Source organism: Peromyscus eremicus, chromosome 7 (assembly GCF_949786415.1).
Source record: "Peromyscus eremicus chromosome 7, PerEre_H2_v1, whole genome shotgun sequence".
NCBI lineage: Eukaryota > Metazoa > Chordata > Mammalia > Rodentia > Cricetidae > Peromyscus > Peromyscus eremicus.
The window spans coordinates 107537680-107553221 of record NC_081422.1 but is presented as its reverse complement, the minus strand read 5'-3'; the positions used below and the strand labels follow the sequence as shown (position 1 = coordinate 107553221).

At 39.4% G+C, this 15542-nt stretch overlaps 2 protein-coding genes across 5 annotated transcripts in view; both read right to left on the bottom strand.

Moving 5' to 3' along the window:
* The window catches only part of Clasp2 (cytoplasmic linker associated protein 2), a 189286-nt gene that overhangs the window by 98186 nt on the left and 75558 nt on the right, over positions 1-15542 (bottom strand). For all 4 annotated transcript variants that reach the window (XM_059268804.1, XM_059268805.1, XM_059268806.1 and 1 more), the window contains one exon: positions 1502-1581. In XM_059268804.1, coding sequence (XP_059124787.1) covers positions 1502-1581 — 80 coding nt within the window. The remainder of the gene's footprint in view (positions 1-1501; positions 1582-15542) is intronic.
* On the bottom strand, positions 3776-4237 carry LOC131915482 (cytochrome b-c1 complex subunit 7). Its single transcript, XM_059268808.1, has one exon. The coding sequence runs from the start codon at positions 4233-4235 to the stop codon at positions 3900-3902; it is 336 nt and encodes a 111-aa protein (XP_059124791.1). The 5' UTR covers positions 4236-4237; the 3' UTR covers positions 3776-3899.

Below are 15542 nucleotides of genomic sequence, written 5' to 3'. Positions count from 1 at the left end.
CTGTACCGATCCCACTCTGGCAGAACATACTCAACAGTGAACAATGATCAAGCCCAGCCAAGTTTCACAATTGGTCCTAGAACACTAACCATTCCTTTATACGAAAGGCCTACAAAGTACAAAGGGAGAGGAAAGCATCTTAAGATAAAAATAAATTTCAAATACTCTCAAATCAGAAACATTTTTAAAGCTTTCCCATAACTTCTTAAGACCTTAAATAGCTTAAGGATAGCTTTTCCATTGAGAGAGCTGAAGATCTCACACAGTGTGAACCAGTATGCAAATAAAGCACCTGGATTCAGCAGGGACATCCATGGTTCAAAGAAGCACTCTGAGTGACAGGAAGTGCAGGCAGAATGTGAAGAAACTGGCCTTGTCACTTTTCTTTCTCTGACTCCCCTCACCCCCACCCCCTCTGTAAGAACAGTAGAAGGGGGAGATATAAAAGATCTTTTTATAGGGGAGAAGCAATTTCCAACAGTGGAGGGCTCTTGAAAATGAGTTACCCAATCATAGCTCTCTCAGGAGTGGATTATTATATCCTTTACAGCAAAATCTAGTGAGACAAAAGGACTGTAGCGATACAATTCCACACAAACTACACCCTGAAGTTGGAGGCAGAAGGATCAGGAATTAAAGACCAGACTGGACTACATGAGATCTTATTAAAAACAACACACACACACACACACACACACACACACACACACACACAAAAAAAAACCAAGCAAACAAACAAAAACACCTTACAAATAAATAACATCAAAAAACTGGAAACAAACTGAATGTCATCAACAGAAAAGACACACTACTCATACAATAAATATCTGAAGGAACAGAATTACAAACTTTGAGCTGTGAAAAAAATATACCAAACAAAACTGAGGTACAAGGTAATGTAATCTGTAGAATGTTACATACACTGTAGTGTTTGCTTCATTACTAGATATAAAATGACTGCCTTACTTGTTGGTATGTCCACTTTGACTCCTTTAGTAACTCCTAGGGAAAGGATTTTCAGATCTCTATTTGTCAGCTTCCAACACTCTCTGGGGTCAAAACTAATTATTTCAAAAAATATTAACTTTATGTCTGACACTGCAATGTAATATGACTAAGTCATGGGTTTAATTTTATTTAAGCTTTACTGAAAAACTAATTTGAAAATCTAATTATGACAATAATTAATGGCTTGATAATGTCTAATACATCATCCATACATTCATTTACAGGAAAACTTTTTTAGGCATTTAAAACTTCCTCTTCTTATTATGTGGGATATGCATATGTGGGCACGTGGGGAGGTCAGGAGACAACTGTGGAGCTGCTTTTCTCCCTCCACTTCTATGTGGGATTTAGAGTCAAACTCAGCTTGTCAGGCTTGCACTGCAAAGTGCTTGACCCTGAGCCTTTTAGCTTACTCCCAAATAACCATTTTTAAAAGGACAAAAGACAGGACATAAAGAGGCAGAGAGTCTCCTGGGGACACTGAGGGCCTTACCTGAACAGAAGGGACATCTGTAAAAGCTTTTATAAAGTCATCCTCATCAACCGCTCCAGCCCCGCCTTCTTTAGAAGCACCTGTTGAGTAAGAAGAAACTCATTTTCTAAGGGATAGTTTTAGGTATCTTGCCAATAAGGACAATGTGAAATATTCCTTTGATATGAACAATAACATGGTTCTGAAGGATATGCCAATGCATACGAAATGTTTCAAAATGGGGTAACTTTCAGAAAAGTCAAGGCACATGGTATAGCTGATTATTTCCTGATATGACAGTAGAAAGTCCCAACCCCACAAACATTTGATGCATTAGCAAGGACACAAATACAAGAGAAAGGCTAAACATTTAAAAACTGAACAGTCGGTCAGGTGTGGTGGTCAAGGTTGTAATCCTTGCACTTGGAAGGCTGAGCAGGAGAATTGCAGCAAGCTCAATGCCAGCCTGAACATCAAAGTAAAAAACTTGTCTTAAAAACCCCAAATCAGAGCCGGGTGGTGGTGGTGCACGCCTTTAATCCCAGCACTTGGGAGGCAGAGGCAGGCGGATCTCTGTGAGTTCGAGGACAGCCTAGGCTACAGAGTGAGTTCCAGGACTGGCACCAAAGCTACACAGATAAATCCTGGAAAGGCGCAAATCTTCACACACACACACACACACACACACACACACACACACACACACACCAAAAAAACAAAAAAACAAAAAACCCCTAAATCAATCATCAATTAGCAACTTTAAATGACAGTAAATTTCAATAAATGATGACCTATTACTGACACAGAAATCTATATAAGATGCTATGTTTAGGAACACATGGGAAAGAAATGAGGATTTTAACATTAAACTTTGTTATACAAACTTTCATTTACTGTACACAGAAAATCAATATGGTTACTAGTTACTACTAGTAAGTAGTAACTACTTAAAAGCTAATTGTTAAGCTACTATCTTTTAACTCCATCTCTATTCTCTGCGATGTTGGACCCAAGCCCCACTAAATCACTGTCTTTTTGTCGGTTTCAATGGCTTTCTGTTTAGCTTGGTCAATAGGTGATGCTAGTGAAAAGAATGAAAGCTGCAGGAATTGGGGGCTTTTTTGAGGTGGGAGGAGGTTGGGAATTTGTTTACAGAAGCATAAGCTACAACACTGAAGAAAATGTCTCTCTCTCTCTCCCCCAACCATTAACTGTAAAAATCCTTAAGAAAGTGGTATGTCATGAACCCTCCCTCTCTGTGACAGTGTTGAGAAACCCAATCTTGTGCATGTAATCAAAGCGGTTGTAAACTGAGTACAACCACCATGTGATGCCTAGAATGTACATTCAAGTCCTTAACATCTCTTCTCTCCTGTTTCTTCCAGCACTTTCATTCTTTCCTCCCCTTCTTCCACAATGTTCTATAAATATGGGAAGGGGTGACATAGTGTCCCATTTGTGGCTGGCTACTCAGAATCTCAGTACTTGGACCAGTACTAGTTTGAGTGTCTGAAATCCCCACGGACCACTGACTGAAGCCTCCTACTCATGACAAGCAGGCAGGCTCTAGTGACTGCAACCTACACACTGGTACCCACAGCTCTGGGGAGAGTAGCTGCTTCACGTAACTGCTACCTCCAGACTTAAGCACTCCATTTTCACAGTCTTTTTTGTTTTTAAATTTATTTATTTTATGTGTGTGGGTGTTTTGTCTGCGTGTATGCCTATGCATGTGTGTGCCTATTAAAGGGCGTCAGATCCTATCCCCAGAACTGGAGTTTAAGGAAGCTGTGAGTCACTCAATGTGGGTGCTAGGAATCAAATTCAGGTCCTCCGCAATGGCAATATGCATTTTTTAAAAAGATTTATTTATTTATTATGTATACAGTGTTCTGTTTGTATGTATATCTGCATACCAGAAGAGGGAGCCAGATCTCATTACAGATGGTTTGAGCCACCATGTGGTTGCTGGGAATTGAACTCAGGACCTCTGGAAGAGCAGCTAGTGCTCTTAACCTCTGAGCCATCTCTCCAGCCCTTTTTTTTTTTTTGTTTTTTTGTTTTTGTTTTTTTTGTTTTTTGTTTTTCAAGACAGTTTCTATGCACCTTTGTGCCTTTCCTGGAACTCACTCTGTAGCCCAGGCTGGCCTCGAACTCACAGAGATCCGCCTGCCTCTGCCTCCCAAGTGCTGGGATTAAAGGTGTGCGCCACCACCGCCCGGCTACAATATGCATTCTTAACCACCGAGCCATCTCTACAGCCCTATTTTCATATTCTTTTTTTTTTTTTAATGGTTACAATAGACATTTATTTAAAGAGAGGCCTCTGCAGAGCAAATAATTCTTAAATTGTGATTCAAGTTGAAACTTCATAAAAACATGCTAAGACCAGGCACATCCACAGATCTCAACTACAAGATCACTTCTTCGTCCATTCTTCTTTCTCTTTTCTTTCCCGAATAACCTCTTTCAGATAGGGTTCAAGGTAGAATTTGTCCTCCTCATATTTTGTCCACTGCTCTTTAGGCAAGATCTGATGCCTCATGGTCAGGTCCAGAGCTCTCTTAATTCGAAACATTCTGTCATTATAAATATTCTCAGGAAGCCTTCTTATGGCTTCTTTCACATCTTCAGTCTCGTATATTGTATCATCTCGCATTAACCCCAGTTTGTTGAATCCTGCAGCATTATAATACCATTTTCGAAAACCATCCAGCCACTTGCTTGACACTGCAACAGCAGGTCGGCCCGCCATTTTGACCTCTTCATATTCTTTTTTTAAGATTTATTTTTCTTTTATGTGCATTGGTGTTTTGCCTGCATGTATGTCTGTGAAGGTGCAAGATCCCCTGGAACTGCAGTTACAGACAGTTTTGAACTGCCATGTGGGTGCTGGGGATTGTGGAAGAGCAGCCAGTGTTCTTAACTGCTGAGCCATTTCTCAGCTCTATTTTCATATTCTTAATTCATCAAATCCACTAAGTATGTCTAATCTGAAAATTCAAAATCTAAAGTGTTGCAAGAGTTGAAACATTCTGCGCATGTGATGACTAATCTTCACAGTCAGTTTCACTGTATTTAGAATCCAGTCAGGAACCTCTGGGTATGTATGCAGGAGTGTTTCCAGACAGGTTTAAAAGAAGAGGTGCTGCAAGCCCAGGAAAATGGAATGGAATCCAGCTACGACCACAAAAGCTACTACTTTTCTGAAGGTCAAGCCATGGCTTAAGAAGTCTTGGTGACATTTTAGCTTTTGTATATATATTAGCTGGTTCCTACAGTGATTTTCTTGTATGCTATGTGTGCTTCCAAAAACTCTTAACAGTGTATTTATCTAAAATACCTATCAAGCATCCAAGGCCAAATGACCTGTGAACTAAAGTAACACCCTTATGGAAACAACGCCTATCTCCGAGGTCATGCGGATAGCTTTATTTCTTGTGCAATTTAAGCTGAGACCCTCCTTTCTTATACAGCCTTACTAACAGATTGTTATTGCTCGGGTTTATAAATGGATTCCTGAGAGACTTTGGGAGAACTAAGAGGTGAAAGGAGACTTAAGAGGAGGATTTGGGGAGAGAGAACTTGAGGACAAGATGGAAGATAAGGAAGAGCCAGATGAGGAAGTACTAGATGGGTAAGAACCTAAATGAGGCAGAATTAAGAAGAGAGAATTAAGACAGAACTTAAGAGGGGACAACAGATAAAGGTAGAGAGAAACCAGGCAAGAAAGGAGCTAGACACAAGATCAGAATTGAAGCTGTGTAGATAGGATTTTATCCCAGAAGAATAAAGTAGACAGACAAAGATCTGGGTGTACTTAGATTCTTTTCCTGAAAATAATTCTTGCCGTTCACAGCTTCTCTTCTGGCACCCTGGGAAGAATATTATTAAGGCTGGTCCTTAATAATATTCAAGAAAGAGGGAATCAACTTTCTTTTCTTTTTCTGTGTTTATTTTTAAGACAGGGTTTCTCTGTGTAAAGGCTGTCCTCAAACTGACAGAGATCGGCCTGCCTCTTCTGGGATTAAAGGTGTGTGCACCACGCCCCACTGAAACCCAACTTTCAATATGGATGACACTATTTTATGGGCTGAGATCTGAGACTGAATAAAAGGGAGAAAGGCTGGCTTAGCACTAGTACCCTTCCCTCCTGTTTCCCTCCTGCTGACAGTGTAAGTAGCTGCCTTACTGTCCAGGGATGCATCCCTCCAATTCTAAGACTACCACTTAGTGCTCTCTCTTGTCAGATACTTGGTCAGAGCAAAGAGAAAAGCAACCAATGCAGGCAGCACTGTGATGTCACAGTGAAGAGTTTCACACCATACAACGCTGCTTCAGAAATTAGCTTGTTTGAGATACATGAAACTATGTCTAGATTAGGGTATACTCAGATGAAGTTTATATTTAGACTTTAGTCCTACTCCCAAAATATCTCATTATGTACTTTTTGTATATATGCCAACATTTCAAAATTTAAAAATATTTTACAAGTACAAAAAATTACTGGTTCCAAGCATTTTAGATAAAGAATACTTAATTTGTATAAAATGTTCTATAAAAATAGCATGACTTGAGTCTTAAGAAATGATCCAGACGTTAAGAGCATTGGGCTCTTCAAGAAGATCTGGGTTTGATTCCCAGCACCTACATGACAGCTCACAACCATCTGTAACTCCAGTTCCAGGGGATCCAACGTGCTCTTCTGGACTCTGTAGGCACCAGGCATGCAAGCAGTACACAGACATACATGAAGGTAAAACACCCATACTCATAAAATAAGAAATAATAAACAAATTACAAAATTAAAAGTCATGTGGGCCACCTCCTAACAAAGCCGGGGTTAACACTGACAGTTCTGATTTATTCTTTATTTACTTATTTTTTATTTCTGAAGGAATGCAGCATCCTCTTTTTTTTTTTTTTAAAGATTTATTTATTTTATGTATGAGTGCTCTACTTGCATGTACACCTTTATGCCAGAAGAGGGCATCTGATCCCACTAGAGATGGTTGTGAGCCACCATGTGGTTGCTAGGAATTAAACTCAGAACCTCTGAAAGAGCAGCCAGGGCTCTTAACCGCTGAGCCATCTCTCCAGCCCGACAGTTCTGATTTCTAAATCTAACTCAAATATTTAATTATTTGTTTAGTGTTAAGAATTCAAACCTTAGAACATACAAATATATATCATAAGAGACAATTAACTTTAAAACCTTTCCAATTAAATAGTTTAAAGTTTGGGGCTAGATCCTATCAAAGGCAATCTACAGATTCAATGCAATCCCCATCAAAACCCCAACACAATTCTTCACAGAAATTGAAAGGACAATTTTCAGTTTCTTATGGAAACACACACACACACACACACACACACACACACACACACACAAAAAAAAACAAAAACAAAGATAGCTAAAACAATACTGAATAATAAAAGAACTGCTGGAGGTATCACCATCCCCAATCTCAAATTGTACTACAGAGATATAATAATAAAAACAGCATGATATTGGCATACAAACAGACAAGTTCATCAATGGAATCAAACTGAAGGTCCAGACATTAGTCCTCACACCTATGGACACCTGGTTTATTATTTTTAAAAAGCCAGAAATACACACTGAAAAAAAGACAGCATTTTCAACAAATGTTGCTGGTCAAACTCTGTATTTGCATGTAGACAAATGCAAATAATCATCTTGCACAAAACTCAACTCCAGATGTATCAAGGACTTCAATATAAGGCCAGATAGACTGAATTATGATAGAAGAGAATGTGGGGAATCGTTTTTAAATTCATTGGTTAAGGAAAACTCTGAACAAAACATGGATACCACAGGCAATAAGAACAATTAAATGAGACTTTATGAAACTGAAAAGGACACCATCATTTGGACAAAGATGCAGGCTACAGAATGAGAAAAGATTTTTACCAACTACACATCCAACAGAGGGCTAATATCTAAAATATATAAAAAACTCAAAAAACTGTACATCAAGAAGACAAATAACCCAATTTAAAAATGGGATACAGATCTAAACAGAGAATTCTCAAAGGAGGAAACTCAAATGGCTGAGAAGCACTTCAAGAACTATTCAAAGTTCTTAAGTCTTTCAGGGAAATGCAAATCAAAATTACTTTGAGATTTCAACTTACACTAGCCAGAACGGCAAAGAACAACAAAATAAATAACAGCTTATGCTGGCAAGGATGTGGGGAAAGGGGAACATTCATCCATTGCTGGTGGGACTGCAAACTTGTATAGCCACTACGGAAAATGGTGTGTTGGTTCCTCGGCAAGCTGGGAATAGATCTACCTCAGACTATGCCACTTGTGTCGAACTGAATGAGACTGGCCCCCATAGGCTCGTATATTTGCATGTTTAGTCCCCAGTTGATGAGCTGTCATGGAAGGATTAGGGAGTGTGGTTTTGCTGTAGCAGATGTGGCCTTGTTGAAGGAAGTGTGTCACTAGGGGTGTCCTTTGAGGTTTCAAAAGCCCACACCAGGCCCAATGTGGGCCTGTTTCTAAGTCTCTCCCTCCCTGTCTCTTTACCGCCGGCTGCCCTCCCCCACTGCCGACCATCCCCCCATTACTTCTCCAGCACTATGTCTACCTGCCTGCTGTCATGCTCCCTGCCATGATGATAGTGGACCTCCGAAACCCAGGTAAGCAAGCCCCCAATTAAATGCTTTCTTTTATAAGAGTTACCTTTGCCTTGATCATGGTGTCTCATTACAGCCACGATAACCCTAACTGAGACAACACTCGGCTGCAAAGGACTCTACATCCTACTACAGAGACACATGTTCAACCATGTTCATTGCTACTCTATTCATAATAGCCAGGAAGGGGAAACTGACTAGCTTTTTTTTTGGGGGGGGGGGTGAAACAAGGAGGTTCAAATGGGGAAAGGGAAGGAGGATGGGGAGAACGGTTATGGGGAAGGACAGCAAAAACTAAGGGCAATTTGATGGATTGTATGGAAACCTAATTCAGCAGAAGCTTCTTAAAACATATACATATATGAAAGAAAACTAGAAATCACGGGAGATACAATAATGGGAGATACAAAACCACAATTAGACATATCTCATCACCAAATAAAACCTCCAGTGGCAAGAATGGGTTACATCTAATTGAGCTGTTGGCCAAAGGGGCCTCATGAAAACCTCAAAAAACAAAACAAAACAAAACAACATCAAAAAAAAACAAAAACAAAAAAAACAACCAAAAACCCAGGCTATTGCCAAGGCTATTGGTTGCTCTCTACAAACTGATGGTAAAGTCCTACTACTGAACAGAACATCTACATAACTGTCATAACACGGAGAAGTTGGTGACTACCTAGAACAGTGGTTCTCAACCTGTGGGCCACAACCCCTTATGGATCACATATCAGATCATGCATTATGATTTCTATTTACATTATGATTCATAACAATAGCAAAATTACAGTTAGGAAATAGTAATGAAATAATGTTATGATTTGGAGGGGCCACCACAGCATATGGAACTGCATTAAAGGGTCACAGCATTAGAAGGTTGAGAACCACTGATCTAGAGCCCTCACCTACTGACTAGTGATCATGGTACTAGAAGGTACTTTGAGGGCGGTGGTAGCACACGCTTTTAATCCCAGCACTCGGGAGGCAGAGCCAGGCGGATCTCTGTGAGTTCAAGGCCAGCCTGGGTACAGAGCGAGATCCATGACTGGCACCAAAGCTACACAGAGAAATCCTGGAGAGATGGCTCAGTGGTTAAGAGCACTGGCTGCTCTTCCAGAGGTTCTGAGTTCAATTCCCAGCACCCACATGGCACCTCACAACTGTCTATAACTGTAGTCTCATGGGATCCTAAACCCTCTTCTGATGTGTACTTGCAGACAATACACCAATAAACATAAATAAATAATTCTTAAAAAACTTATATAAAAAAAAGTTACTTTGCAGGCTATCAGAACAGAAAGGTAAACACCAATGATATAAACCCTTCAATCTACAATGGTGATCTGCCTGCAAGACACACTTGTACAGTAACGGCACAGTTGCAGGTAACTAACCTGATTGGAATTAAGACTCTCTGTGAGATGGAACCCATGCCCAACACTGCCCTAGTGGCCAAGAACCTGACACTAGATAGTGATAGGAATTCTAACCACAAACCCCATGACCACACATGCCCTGGCAAGACACCTGGTCATTTCCACTTAGTTATTTCCAGCGCTGTACGTTCTATGTAATTGCCCTGCGTGGTCATGTAAATCGCGCTCAGAGTGATCAGGCAGAGTGATCATGTAATCTATGCACATGTGTGGTGTAGCCACATGGGCCCATATGCACATGTGAGGGGGGAGTCCATAAAAGGCGAATCCCATGTACGCTCCCCCCCTCTCCACACAGTCTTTCAAACAGGCCTGATCACATTCTTTTCTGTCCCTCCTCCTAATAAATCTCTCATAGTGGGTTTTGTTGTGCCTCGTGACTTTTCCTCACAGGGGAAAAGCGCCACATAAAACCAACAGATAGGTCATGGACCTGGGGAAAACCAGATACTACTGTTCTAACTAAAGGAACGCAGCAATAAACGACTTCTAATGATGTTCTGCTATACTCATAGATCAGTGTTTTACTAAGACTTTATCAGAGAAATTTCCTATTACAGTATATGAGAACAAACACAGAGACCCATAATGAGACAAAGTGCAGAGAGTGAGAGATCCTGGAACACTCAGTCCTAAATGGAACATCTCCATCAAATCCCTCATCTCAGGGCTCAGGGAACTCTGCAGAAGAGGAAGCAGAAAGATTGTAAGAGCTAATGGGGATGAAGGATACCATGGAAACAAGGCCTTCTAGACACAACAGAACTGACACACATGACTGAAGCAACATGCACAGAGCCTGCCTGCACAAGTCTTAGTCAGATGTGGTTCCAGTACTGAACATGGAAGTAAACATGAGCCTCCATCCCTAATCCAGTAGCTATCTCCAATGGATAACCTCGCACAAAGGAAAAAATTAGTTTTTTCCAAAGGAGTCTATAGTGATATTTTATTTGTACTGAAATGTGATTTGTATGTTAATAAATAAAGTTGCCCGGTGGTCAGAGCTATTAGCAAGCCATAGGAAAGCTGGGCAGTGGTGGTGCACGCCTTTAATCCCAGCTCTTGGGAGGCAGAGCTAGGTAGATCTCTGTGTGTTCAAGGATACAGTCAGCATTGGAGACACACGCCTTTAATCTCAATACCAACCATAGAAGACCTGGAGGTCTGTACAGACAGGCAGTGACTAGGAGGTCATGTGGTTGGGTTTACAACCAATGAGAAGACAGAACAGAAACTCTATAAGAAAAGACAGACACAGGAAGTAGGTCTCTTTTGGAGAGGTACAACAACAGCGACAGTGAAGGGTGAGGTTTTTAGCTCTTAGCTATTGCTCTGACCTCTTGACTTTCATCTCTGTATTGGCTCTGTATTTCTTATTTAATAAGACAGTTGGTTACAGCTACAGAGTCTCACTGGACTTACCTCACTTAAGGGCAGGCCCCATGCCCAGCAGTAGATGACCAACACAAAGTCAACTCAATGGTGGTTTTGTCTCACAATGCTTTGCCAGAGCTTTTTGCTTATTTTTGGTTTTATTCTGTTTTTGGTTATTTAACCTTATAGATCTTTTTCTTATGTATTATGGTTTCAAATTTTGTTTTTATAGGTTTTCTGTGTGTGTGCGTGTGTATCTCAGTGTCTGTATGTGTTTCTTGGGCTTTTTCTTTGGCTTGTTTGTTTGTTTTGTCCTATTCTGGGTTGTTTGTTCTTGTTTTATCATTTTTTTAGATGCTGGTCTGTAATCTAATGAGAGAGGAAAAAAGGGTGTGGATTTGGGAAGGATCTGAGAGAAGTTGGGGGAGAGGAAAATGCAATTAGAATGTATTATATAAAAAAATCCATTTTCAATGAAAATAAATAAAAATAACAAAAAAGAAAGCATCATCATCATCATCATCATCATCCAATCTGGGGCTAGGATGATGGTTCAGTAGGTGAAACACTTGCTTTACAAGTATCAAGACTTCAGTTCAGTTGCCAGCACCGACATAAAAAGGTGGACGTAGTGGCACAAACTTGTAACCTCAGCACTGGAGAGGTGGGGATAGGAATATGACTGGAACTCTGGAGCCAGCCATTCTACCCTAATTGCTGAGCTGCAGACCAATAAAAGATTGTCTCAAAGGAGGTGCAATGTTCTAGGGGATGATCTTGAGATGGCCTCCTGGCTTCTAAAAGTACACAGACAGACAGACAGAAGTCAGACAGACAGACCCACAAACAGACAGACACAAACACACCCTTGCATGCATATAAACATACACACAGATATTAAAAAAATAAAGTTTAATAGATGCTGCATAGACAAAAGGCAACAAATACTAAATGCACCCCTCTGGCTATCTCAAATCTAAAAGTTTGGTCCTTTACTGGGATACAACAAATTTGGTAGGCACATGTGATGGTTGTTTCAATCTAGCTAATGCTCATCTCTAAGAACTGCTTGATAGTAAGGACAGCTGCTGCTTAAGAGCACACTGGGTACATGAAGAAATAATGTTCTCAAGGAAGAAATATCAAATACATGAAACAGTGCACTCTCCCCACCCCAACCATTAAAATTGAATTTAAAAGTTAAAATGTTTAAAGAAGCAAAGAAAATTTTGCCTTATTGGGGATTACAAATTGGTCCTGAAAAAATACAAAGAGGAGATTCTATTAATTACCTAGGATATAACATAGGTTTACAAAAAATTCAACCACAGAAAGTACAAATCAAGAATTATCAATTACAAACACTTAATGATTTTCAAAAATTACTGTAAGACATTAACTGGCTACAACCCATAACTGGAATAACTACTCAAAAACTAAATAATTTATTTCAAAACTTACAAGGTGATAAAGACTTAAATAGTCCAAGAGAATTATCAGCTGAGGCTGAGAGAGAATTGGCTTTGGTAGAAGAGAAATTACAGGATGCACATGTGGATTGTTTGGAGCCAGAGCCTGACTGCATTCTGGTTATTTTACCTTCTACTCATTCCCCTACAGAGATTTTAATGCAGAGAGAAGATAATATCTTAGAATGGATATTTTTACCACACAGAGTAAAAAATTAAAGACCTATGTAGAAAAGATTTCTGAACTGATTCTGAAAGGAAAATTGAGAATTCGTCAATTAGCAGGAATTGTGGTTCCTTTTACTATTGATGAAATTGCCTCATTATGGGTGGAAAATGAACATTGGCAAAGAGCTTGCAGGAATTTTTTGGGAGAGATTAGCAATAAATACCCCCCAATCAAGAGACTTCAGTTTATAAAAAGAACTAAATGGATCCTTATTCACATCGTATGAGGAACACCAATTTCTAGAGTCCCTACATTCTATACTGATGCAAATAAATCAGAAAAGGCAGGTTATAAGTCAGGAAATTTAAGTAAAATGGCTCAAAGTCCTTATGATTCTGTTCAAAAGTCAGAATTATATGCTATTCTCATGGTTTTATTAGATTTTCCAGAACCTCTTAATATAGTTACTGACTCTCAATTTGCAGAAACAGTTATTTTACATATATAAATTGCTGAACTTATTCCAGATGGTTGAGAATTAACTCTGTTATTTATTCAGTTATAAGAAATAATCAGAAATAGAAATCATCCCTTGTGGGCTGGAGAGATGGCTCAGTGGTTAAGAGCACTGACTGCTCTTCCAGAGGTCTTGAGTTCAATTCCCAGCAACCACATGGTGGCTCACAACCACTTGTAATGAGATCTGGTGCCCTCTTCTGGCCTGCAGGGACACATGCAGGCAGAATACTGTATACATAATAAATTAATAAATCTTTGAAAAAAAAAAAAAGAAATCATCCCTTGTATGTAACACATATCAGATCCCTTACAGGTGTACCCGGCCCTCTAGCACAAGGTAATGATGAAATTGATCAGCTATTGGTAGGAAATGTGCTAGAAGCCTCAGAATTTCATAAGAAACACCATGTTATTAACAAGGGTTTGAAGGAACCTTGGTAACAAGCCTAGAAAATTATAAGGAAATGTCCTACGTATAACCAAACTCCATTACCTGCAGGAAGTTACTCAAAAGGTACTCAAAGAAATAAAATTTGGCAAATGGATGTGTTTCATTTTGTGGAGTTTGGAAAATTAAAGTATGTGTACCATACCACCATACCATAGATACATAAATACATATTCAGGAATTTTTTTTGGTTTTTTTAGGCAGGGTTTCTCTGTGTAGTTTTGGTGCCTGTCCTGGATCTCGCTCTGTAGACCAGGCTGGCCTCAAACTCACAAAGATCTTCCTGGCTCTGCCTCCTAAATGCTGGGATTAAAGATGCGCGCCACCACTGCCCAGCCATATTCAGGATTTCTATAGGCAACCACTTTGCGTTCAGAAAAGGATGATTCTGTGATTACACATTTATTAGAAGCTACGGCCATCATGGGAATACCTGTACAAATTAAAACTGACAATGTTCCAGCATATGTCTCTAGGAAAAGGAAAAGTTTTTTTTCTTTTTTTTTTTTTTTTTTTTTTTTTTTGGTTTTTCGAGACAGGGCTTCTCTGTGTAACTTTGGAGCCTGTCCTGGAACTCACTCTGTAGCCCAGGCTGGCCTCGAACTCACAGAGATCCTCCTGCCTCTGCCTCCCGAGTGCTGGGATTAAAGGCATGCACAACCACCGCCTGGCGAAAAGTTTTTTTCATATTACAATATAAAGCATGTTACAGGTATACCATACAATCCTACAGGACAAGCAGTTATAGAAAGATCAAATCACACTTTAAAAGATATGCTTAAAAAACAGGAAGGGGTAATAAAGACAGCCCCCCTCAGAGATAGATTAGACAGTGCTTTATTAACTTTTTTTAAAATGATAATGAGAAAAAAATGGCAGCTGCAGACAGACAATGGATAGTAGAAAAACCTGCTAAATTAAATCAGCCTGTATACTTTAAAGATGTGATAACCTCAGAATGGCAACCAGGATATGTGTTACTTTGGGGAAGAGGTTTTGCTTTTGTTTCCACCACAAACACCATCAAAATTGATAAAGATTAAATTCAAACAGGAGAGACCTCTTGACAAATGACTTTCATTTGATTAAATATAACCTGCCAAAAAGGGAAACTCCCCAAAGTTAGGGTCAGGGCAGGGTTTTGTTTTTGTCTTTCTAGGAGAAAAAAAACATCCACTAAAGAAGACTGCTGAACTTTGCCAAGACAAGGTAAGACAGTCCTTCAAAATTCCTGCTTCACAAAAAAGCCTGTCAGATATTCTAGGCCTGTAGGTTGAAAATGGACGCCCCAGAGTTACAGAGGAACCTTAGGTGACTTCCCAGACAGCCAGCTGCCTCTGTCATTTCTATAGTTTTAGAAGTTGTTTGCTCTGCACTTCTTGTTTGCTCAGGTAATATTATATCCTTTTCGGGTCTTTGATGGGGTTGAAGACTAGATAGTTATAGTTATAGTTTTCCTTGTTACCAAATTCAGAAAAGAAACTCAGGAGAGAGGTTTAAAATGTATAAGGCTGAGAAACATAAAAGCTTAAGTTGTTTATCTAAGAAAATGTTTTGAGGTCTAAAAAGAAAGTTTTGGGTTGCCAATATAAGTTAGGATAGAAAGTGAATTAGGTATAAAACTTTGGACTCACCAAGACAGGATAGACAATGGAATATTTTCTCTGAATTTACCAAATGCAAGTGGACTGGACATTGTGAATGTAATTCTTACTTAATAACAAATGTATAATAAGAACAGTTAAGATTAAATCCTTCCCTCTTTTTTTTTAAGACAATACCTGATAATCACTGTATATAGTATTACTATGATAAAGTTAAAACCTTTCCTTTTTATTTAGACAAAAAGAGGGAAATGTTGCAAGAGATTTGTTTGTCACTCCAAGACCACTAACGGAGTTAAACCATGATTCAGAGCTCTGAGTTCACATTCACCTGGCCAGAATAAACCACAGAGTTTTCTGGTGGACCC

What these genes read in the sequence shown, in the direction of transcription:
- LOC131915482 (XM_059268808.1), bottom strand. Translation starts at nt 4,235, where the DNA reads ATGGCGGGCCGACCTGCTGTTGCAGTGTCAAGCAAGTGGCTGGATGGT.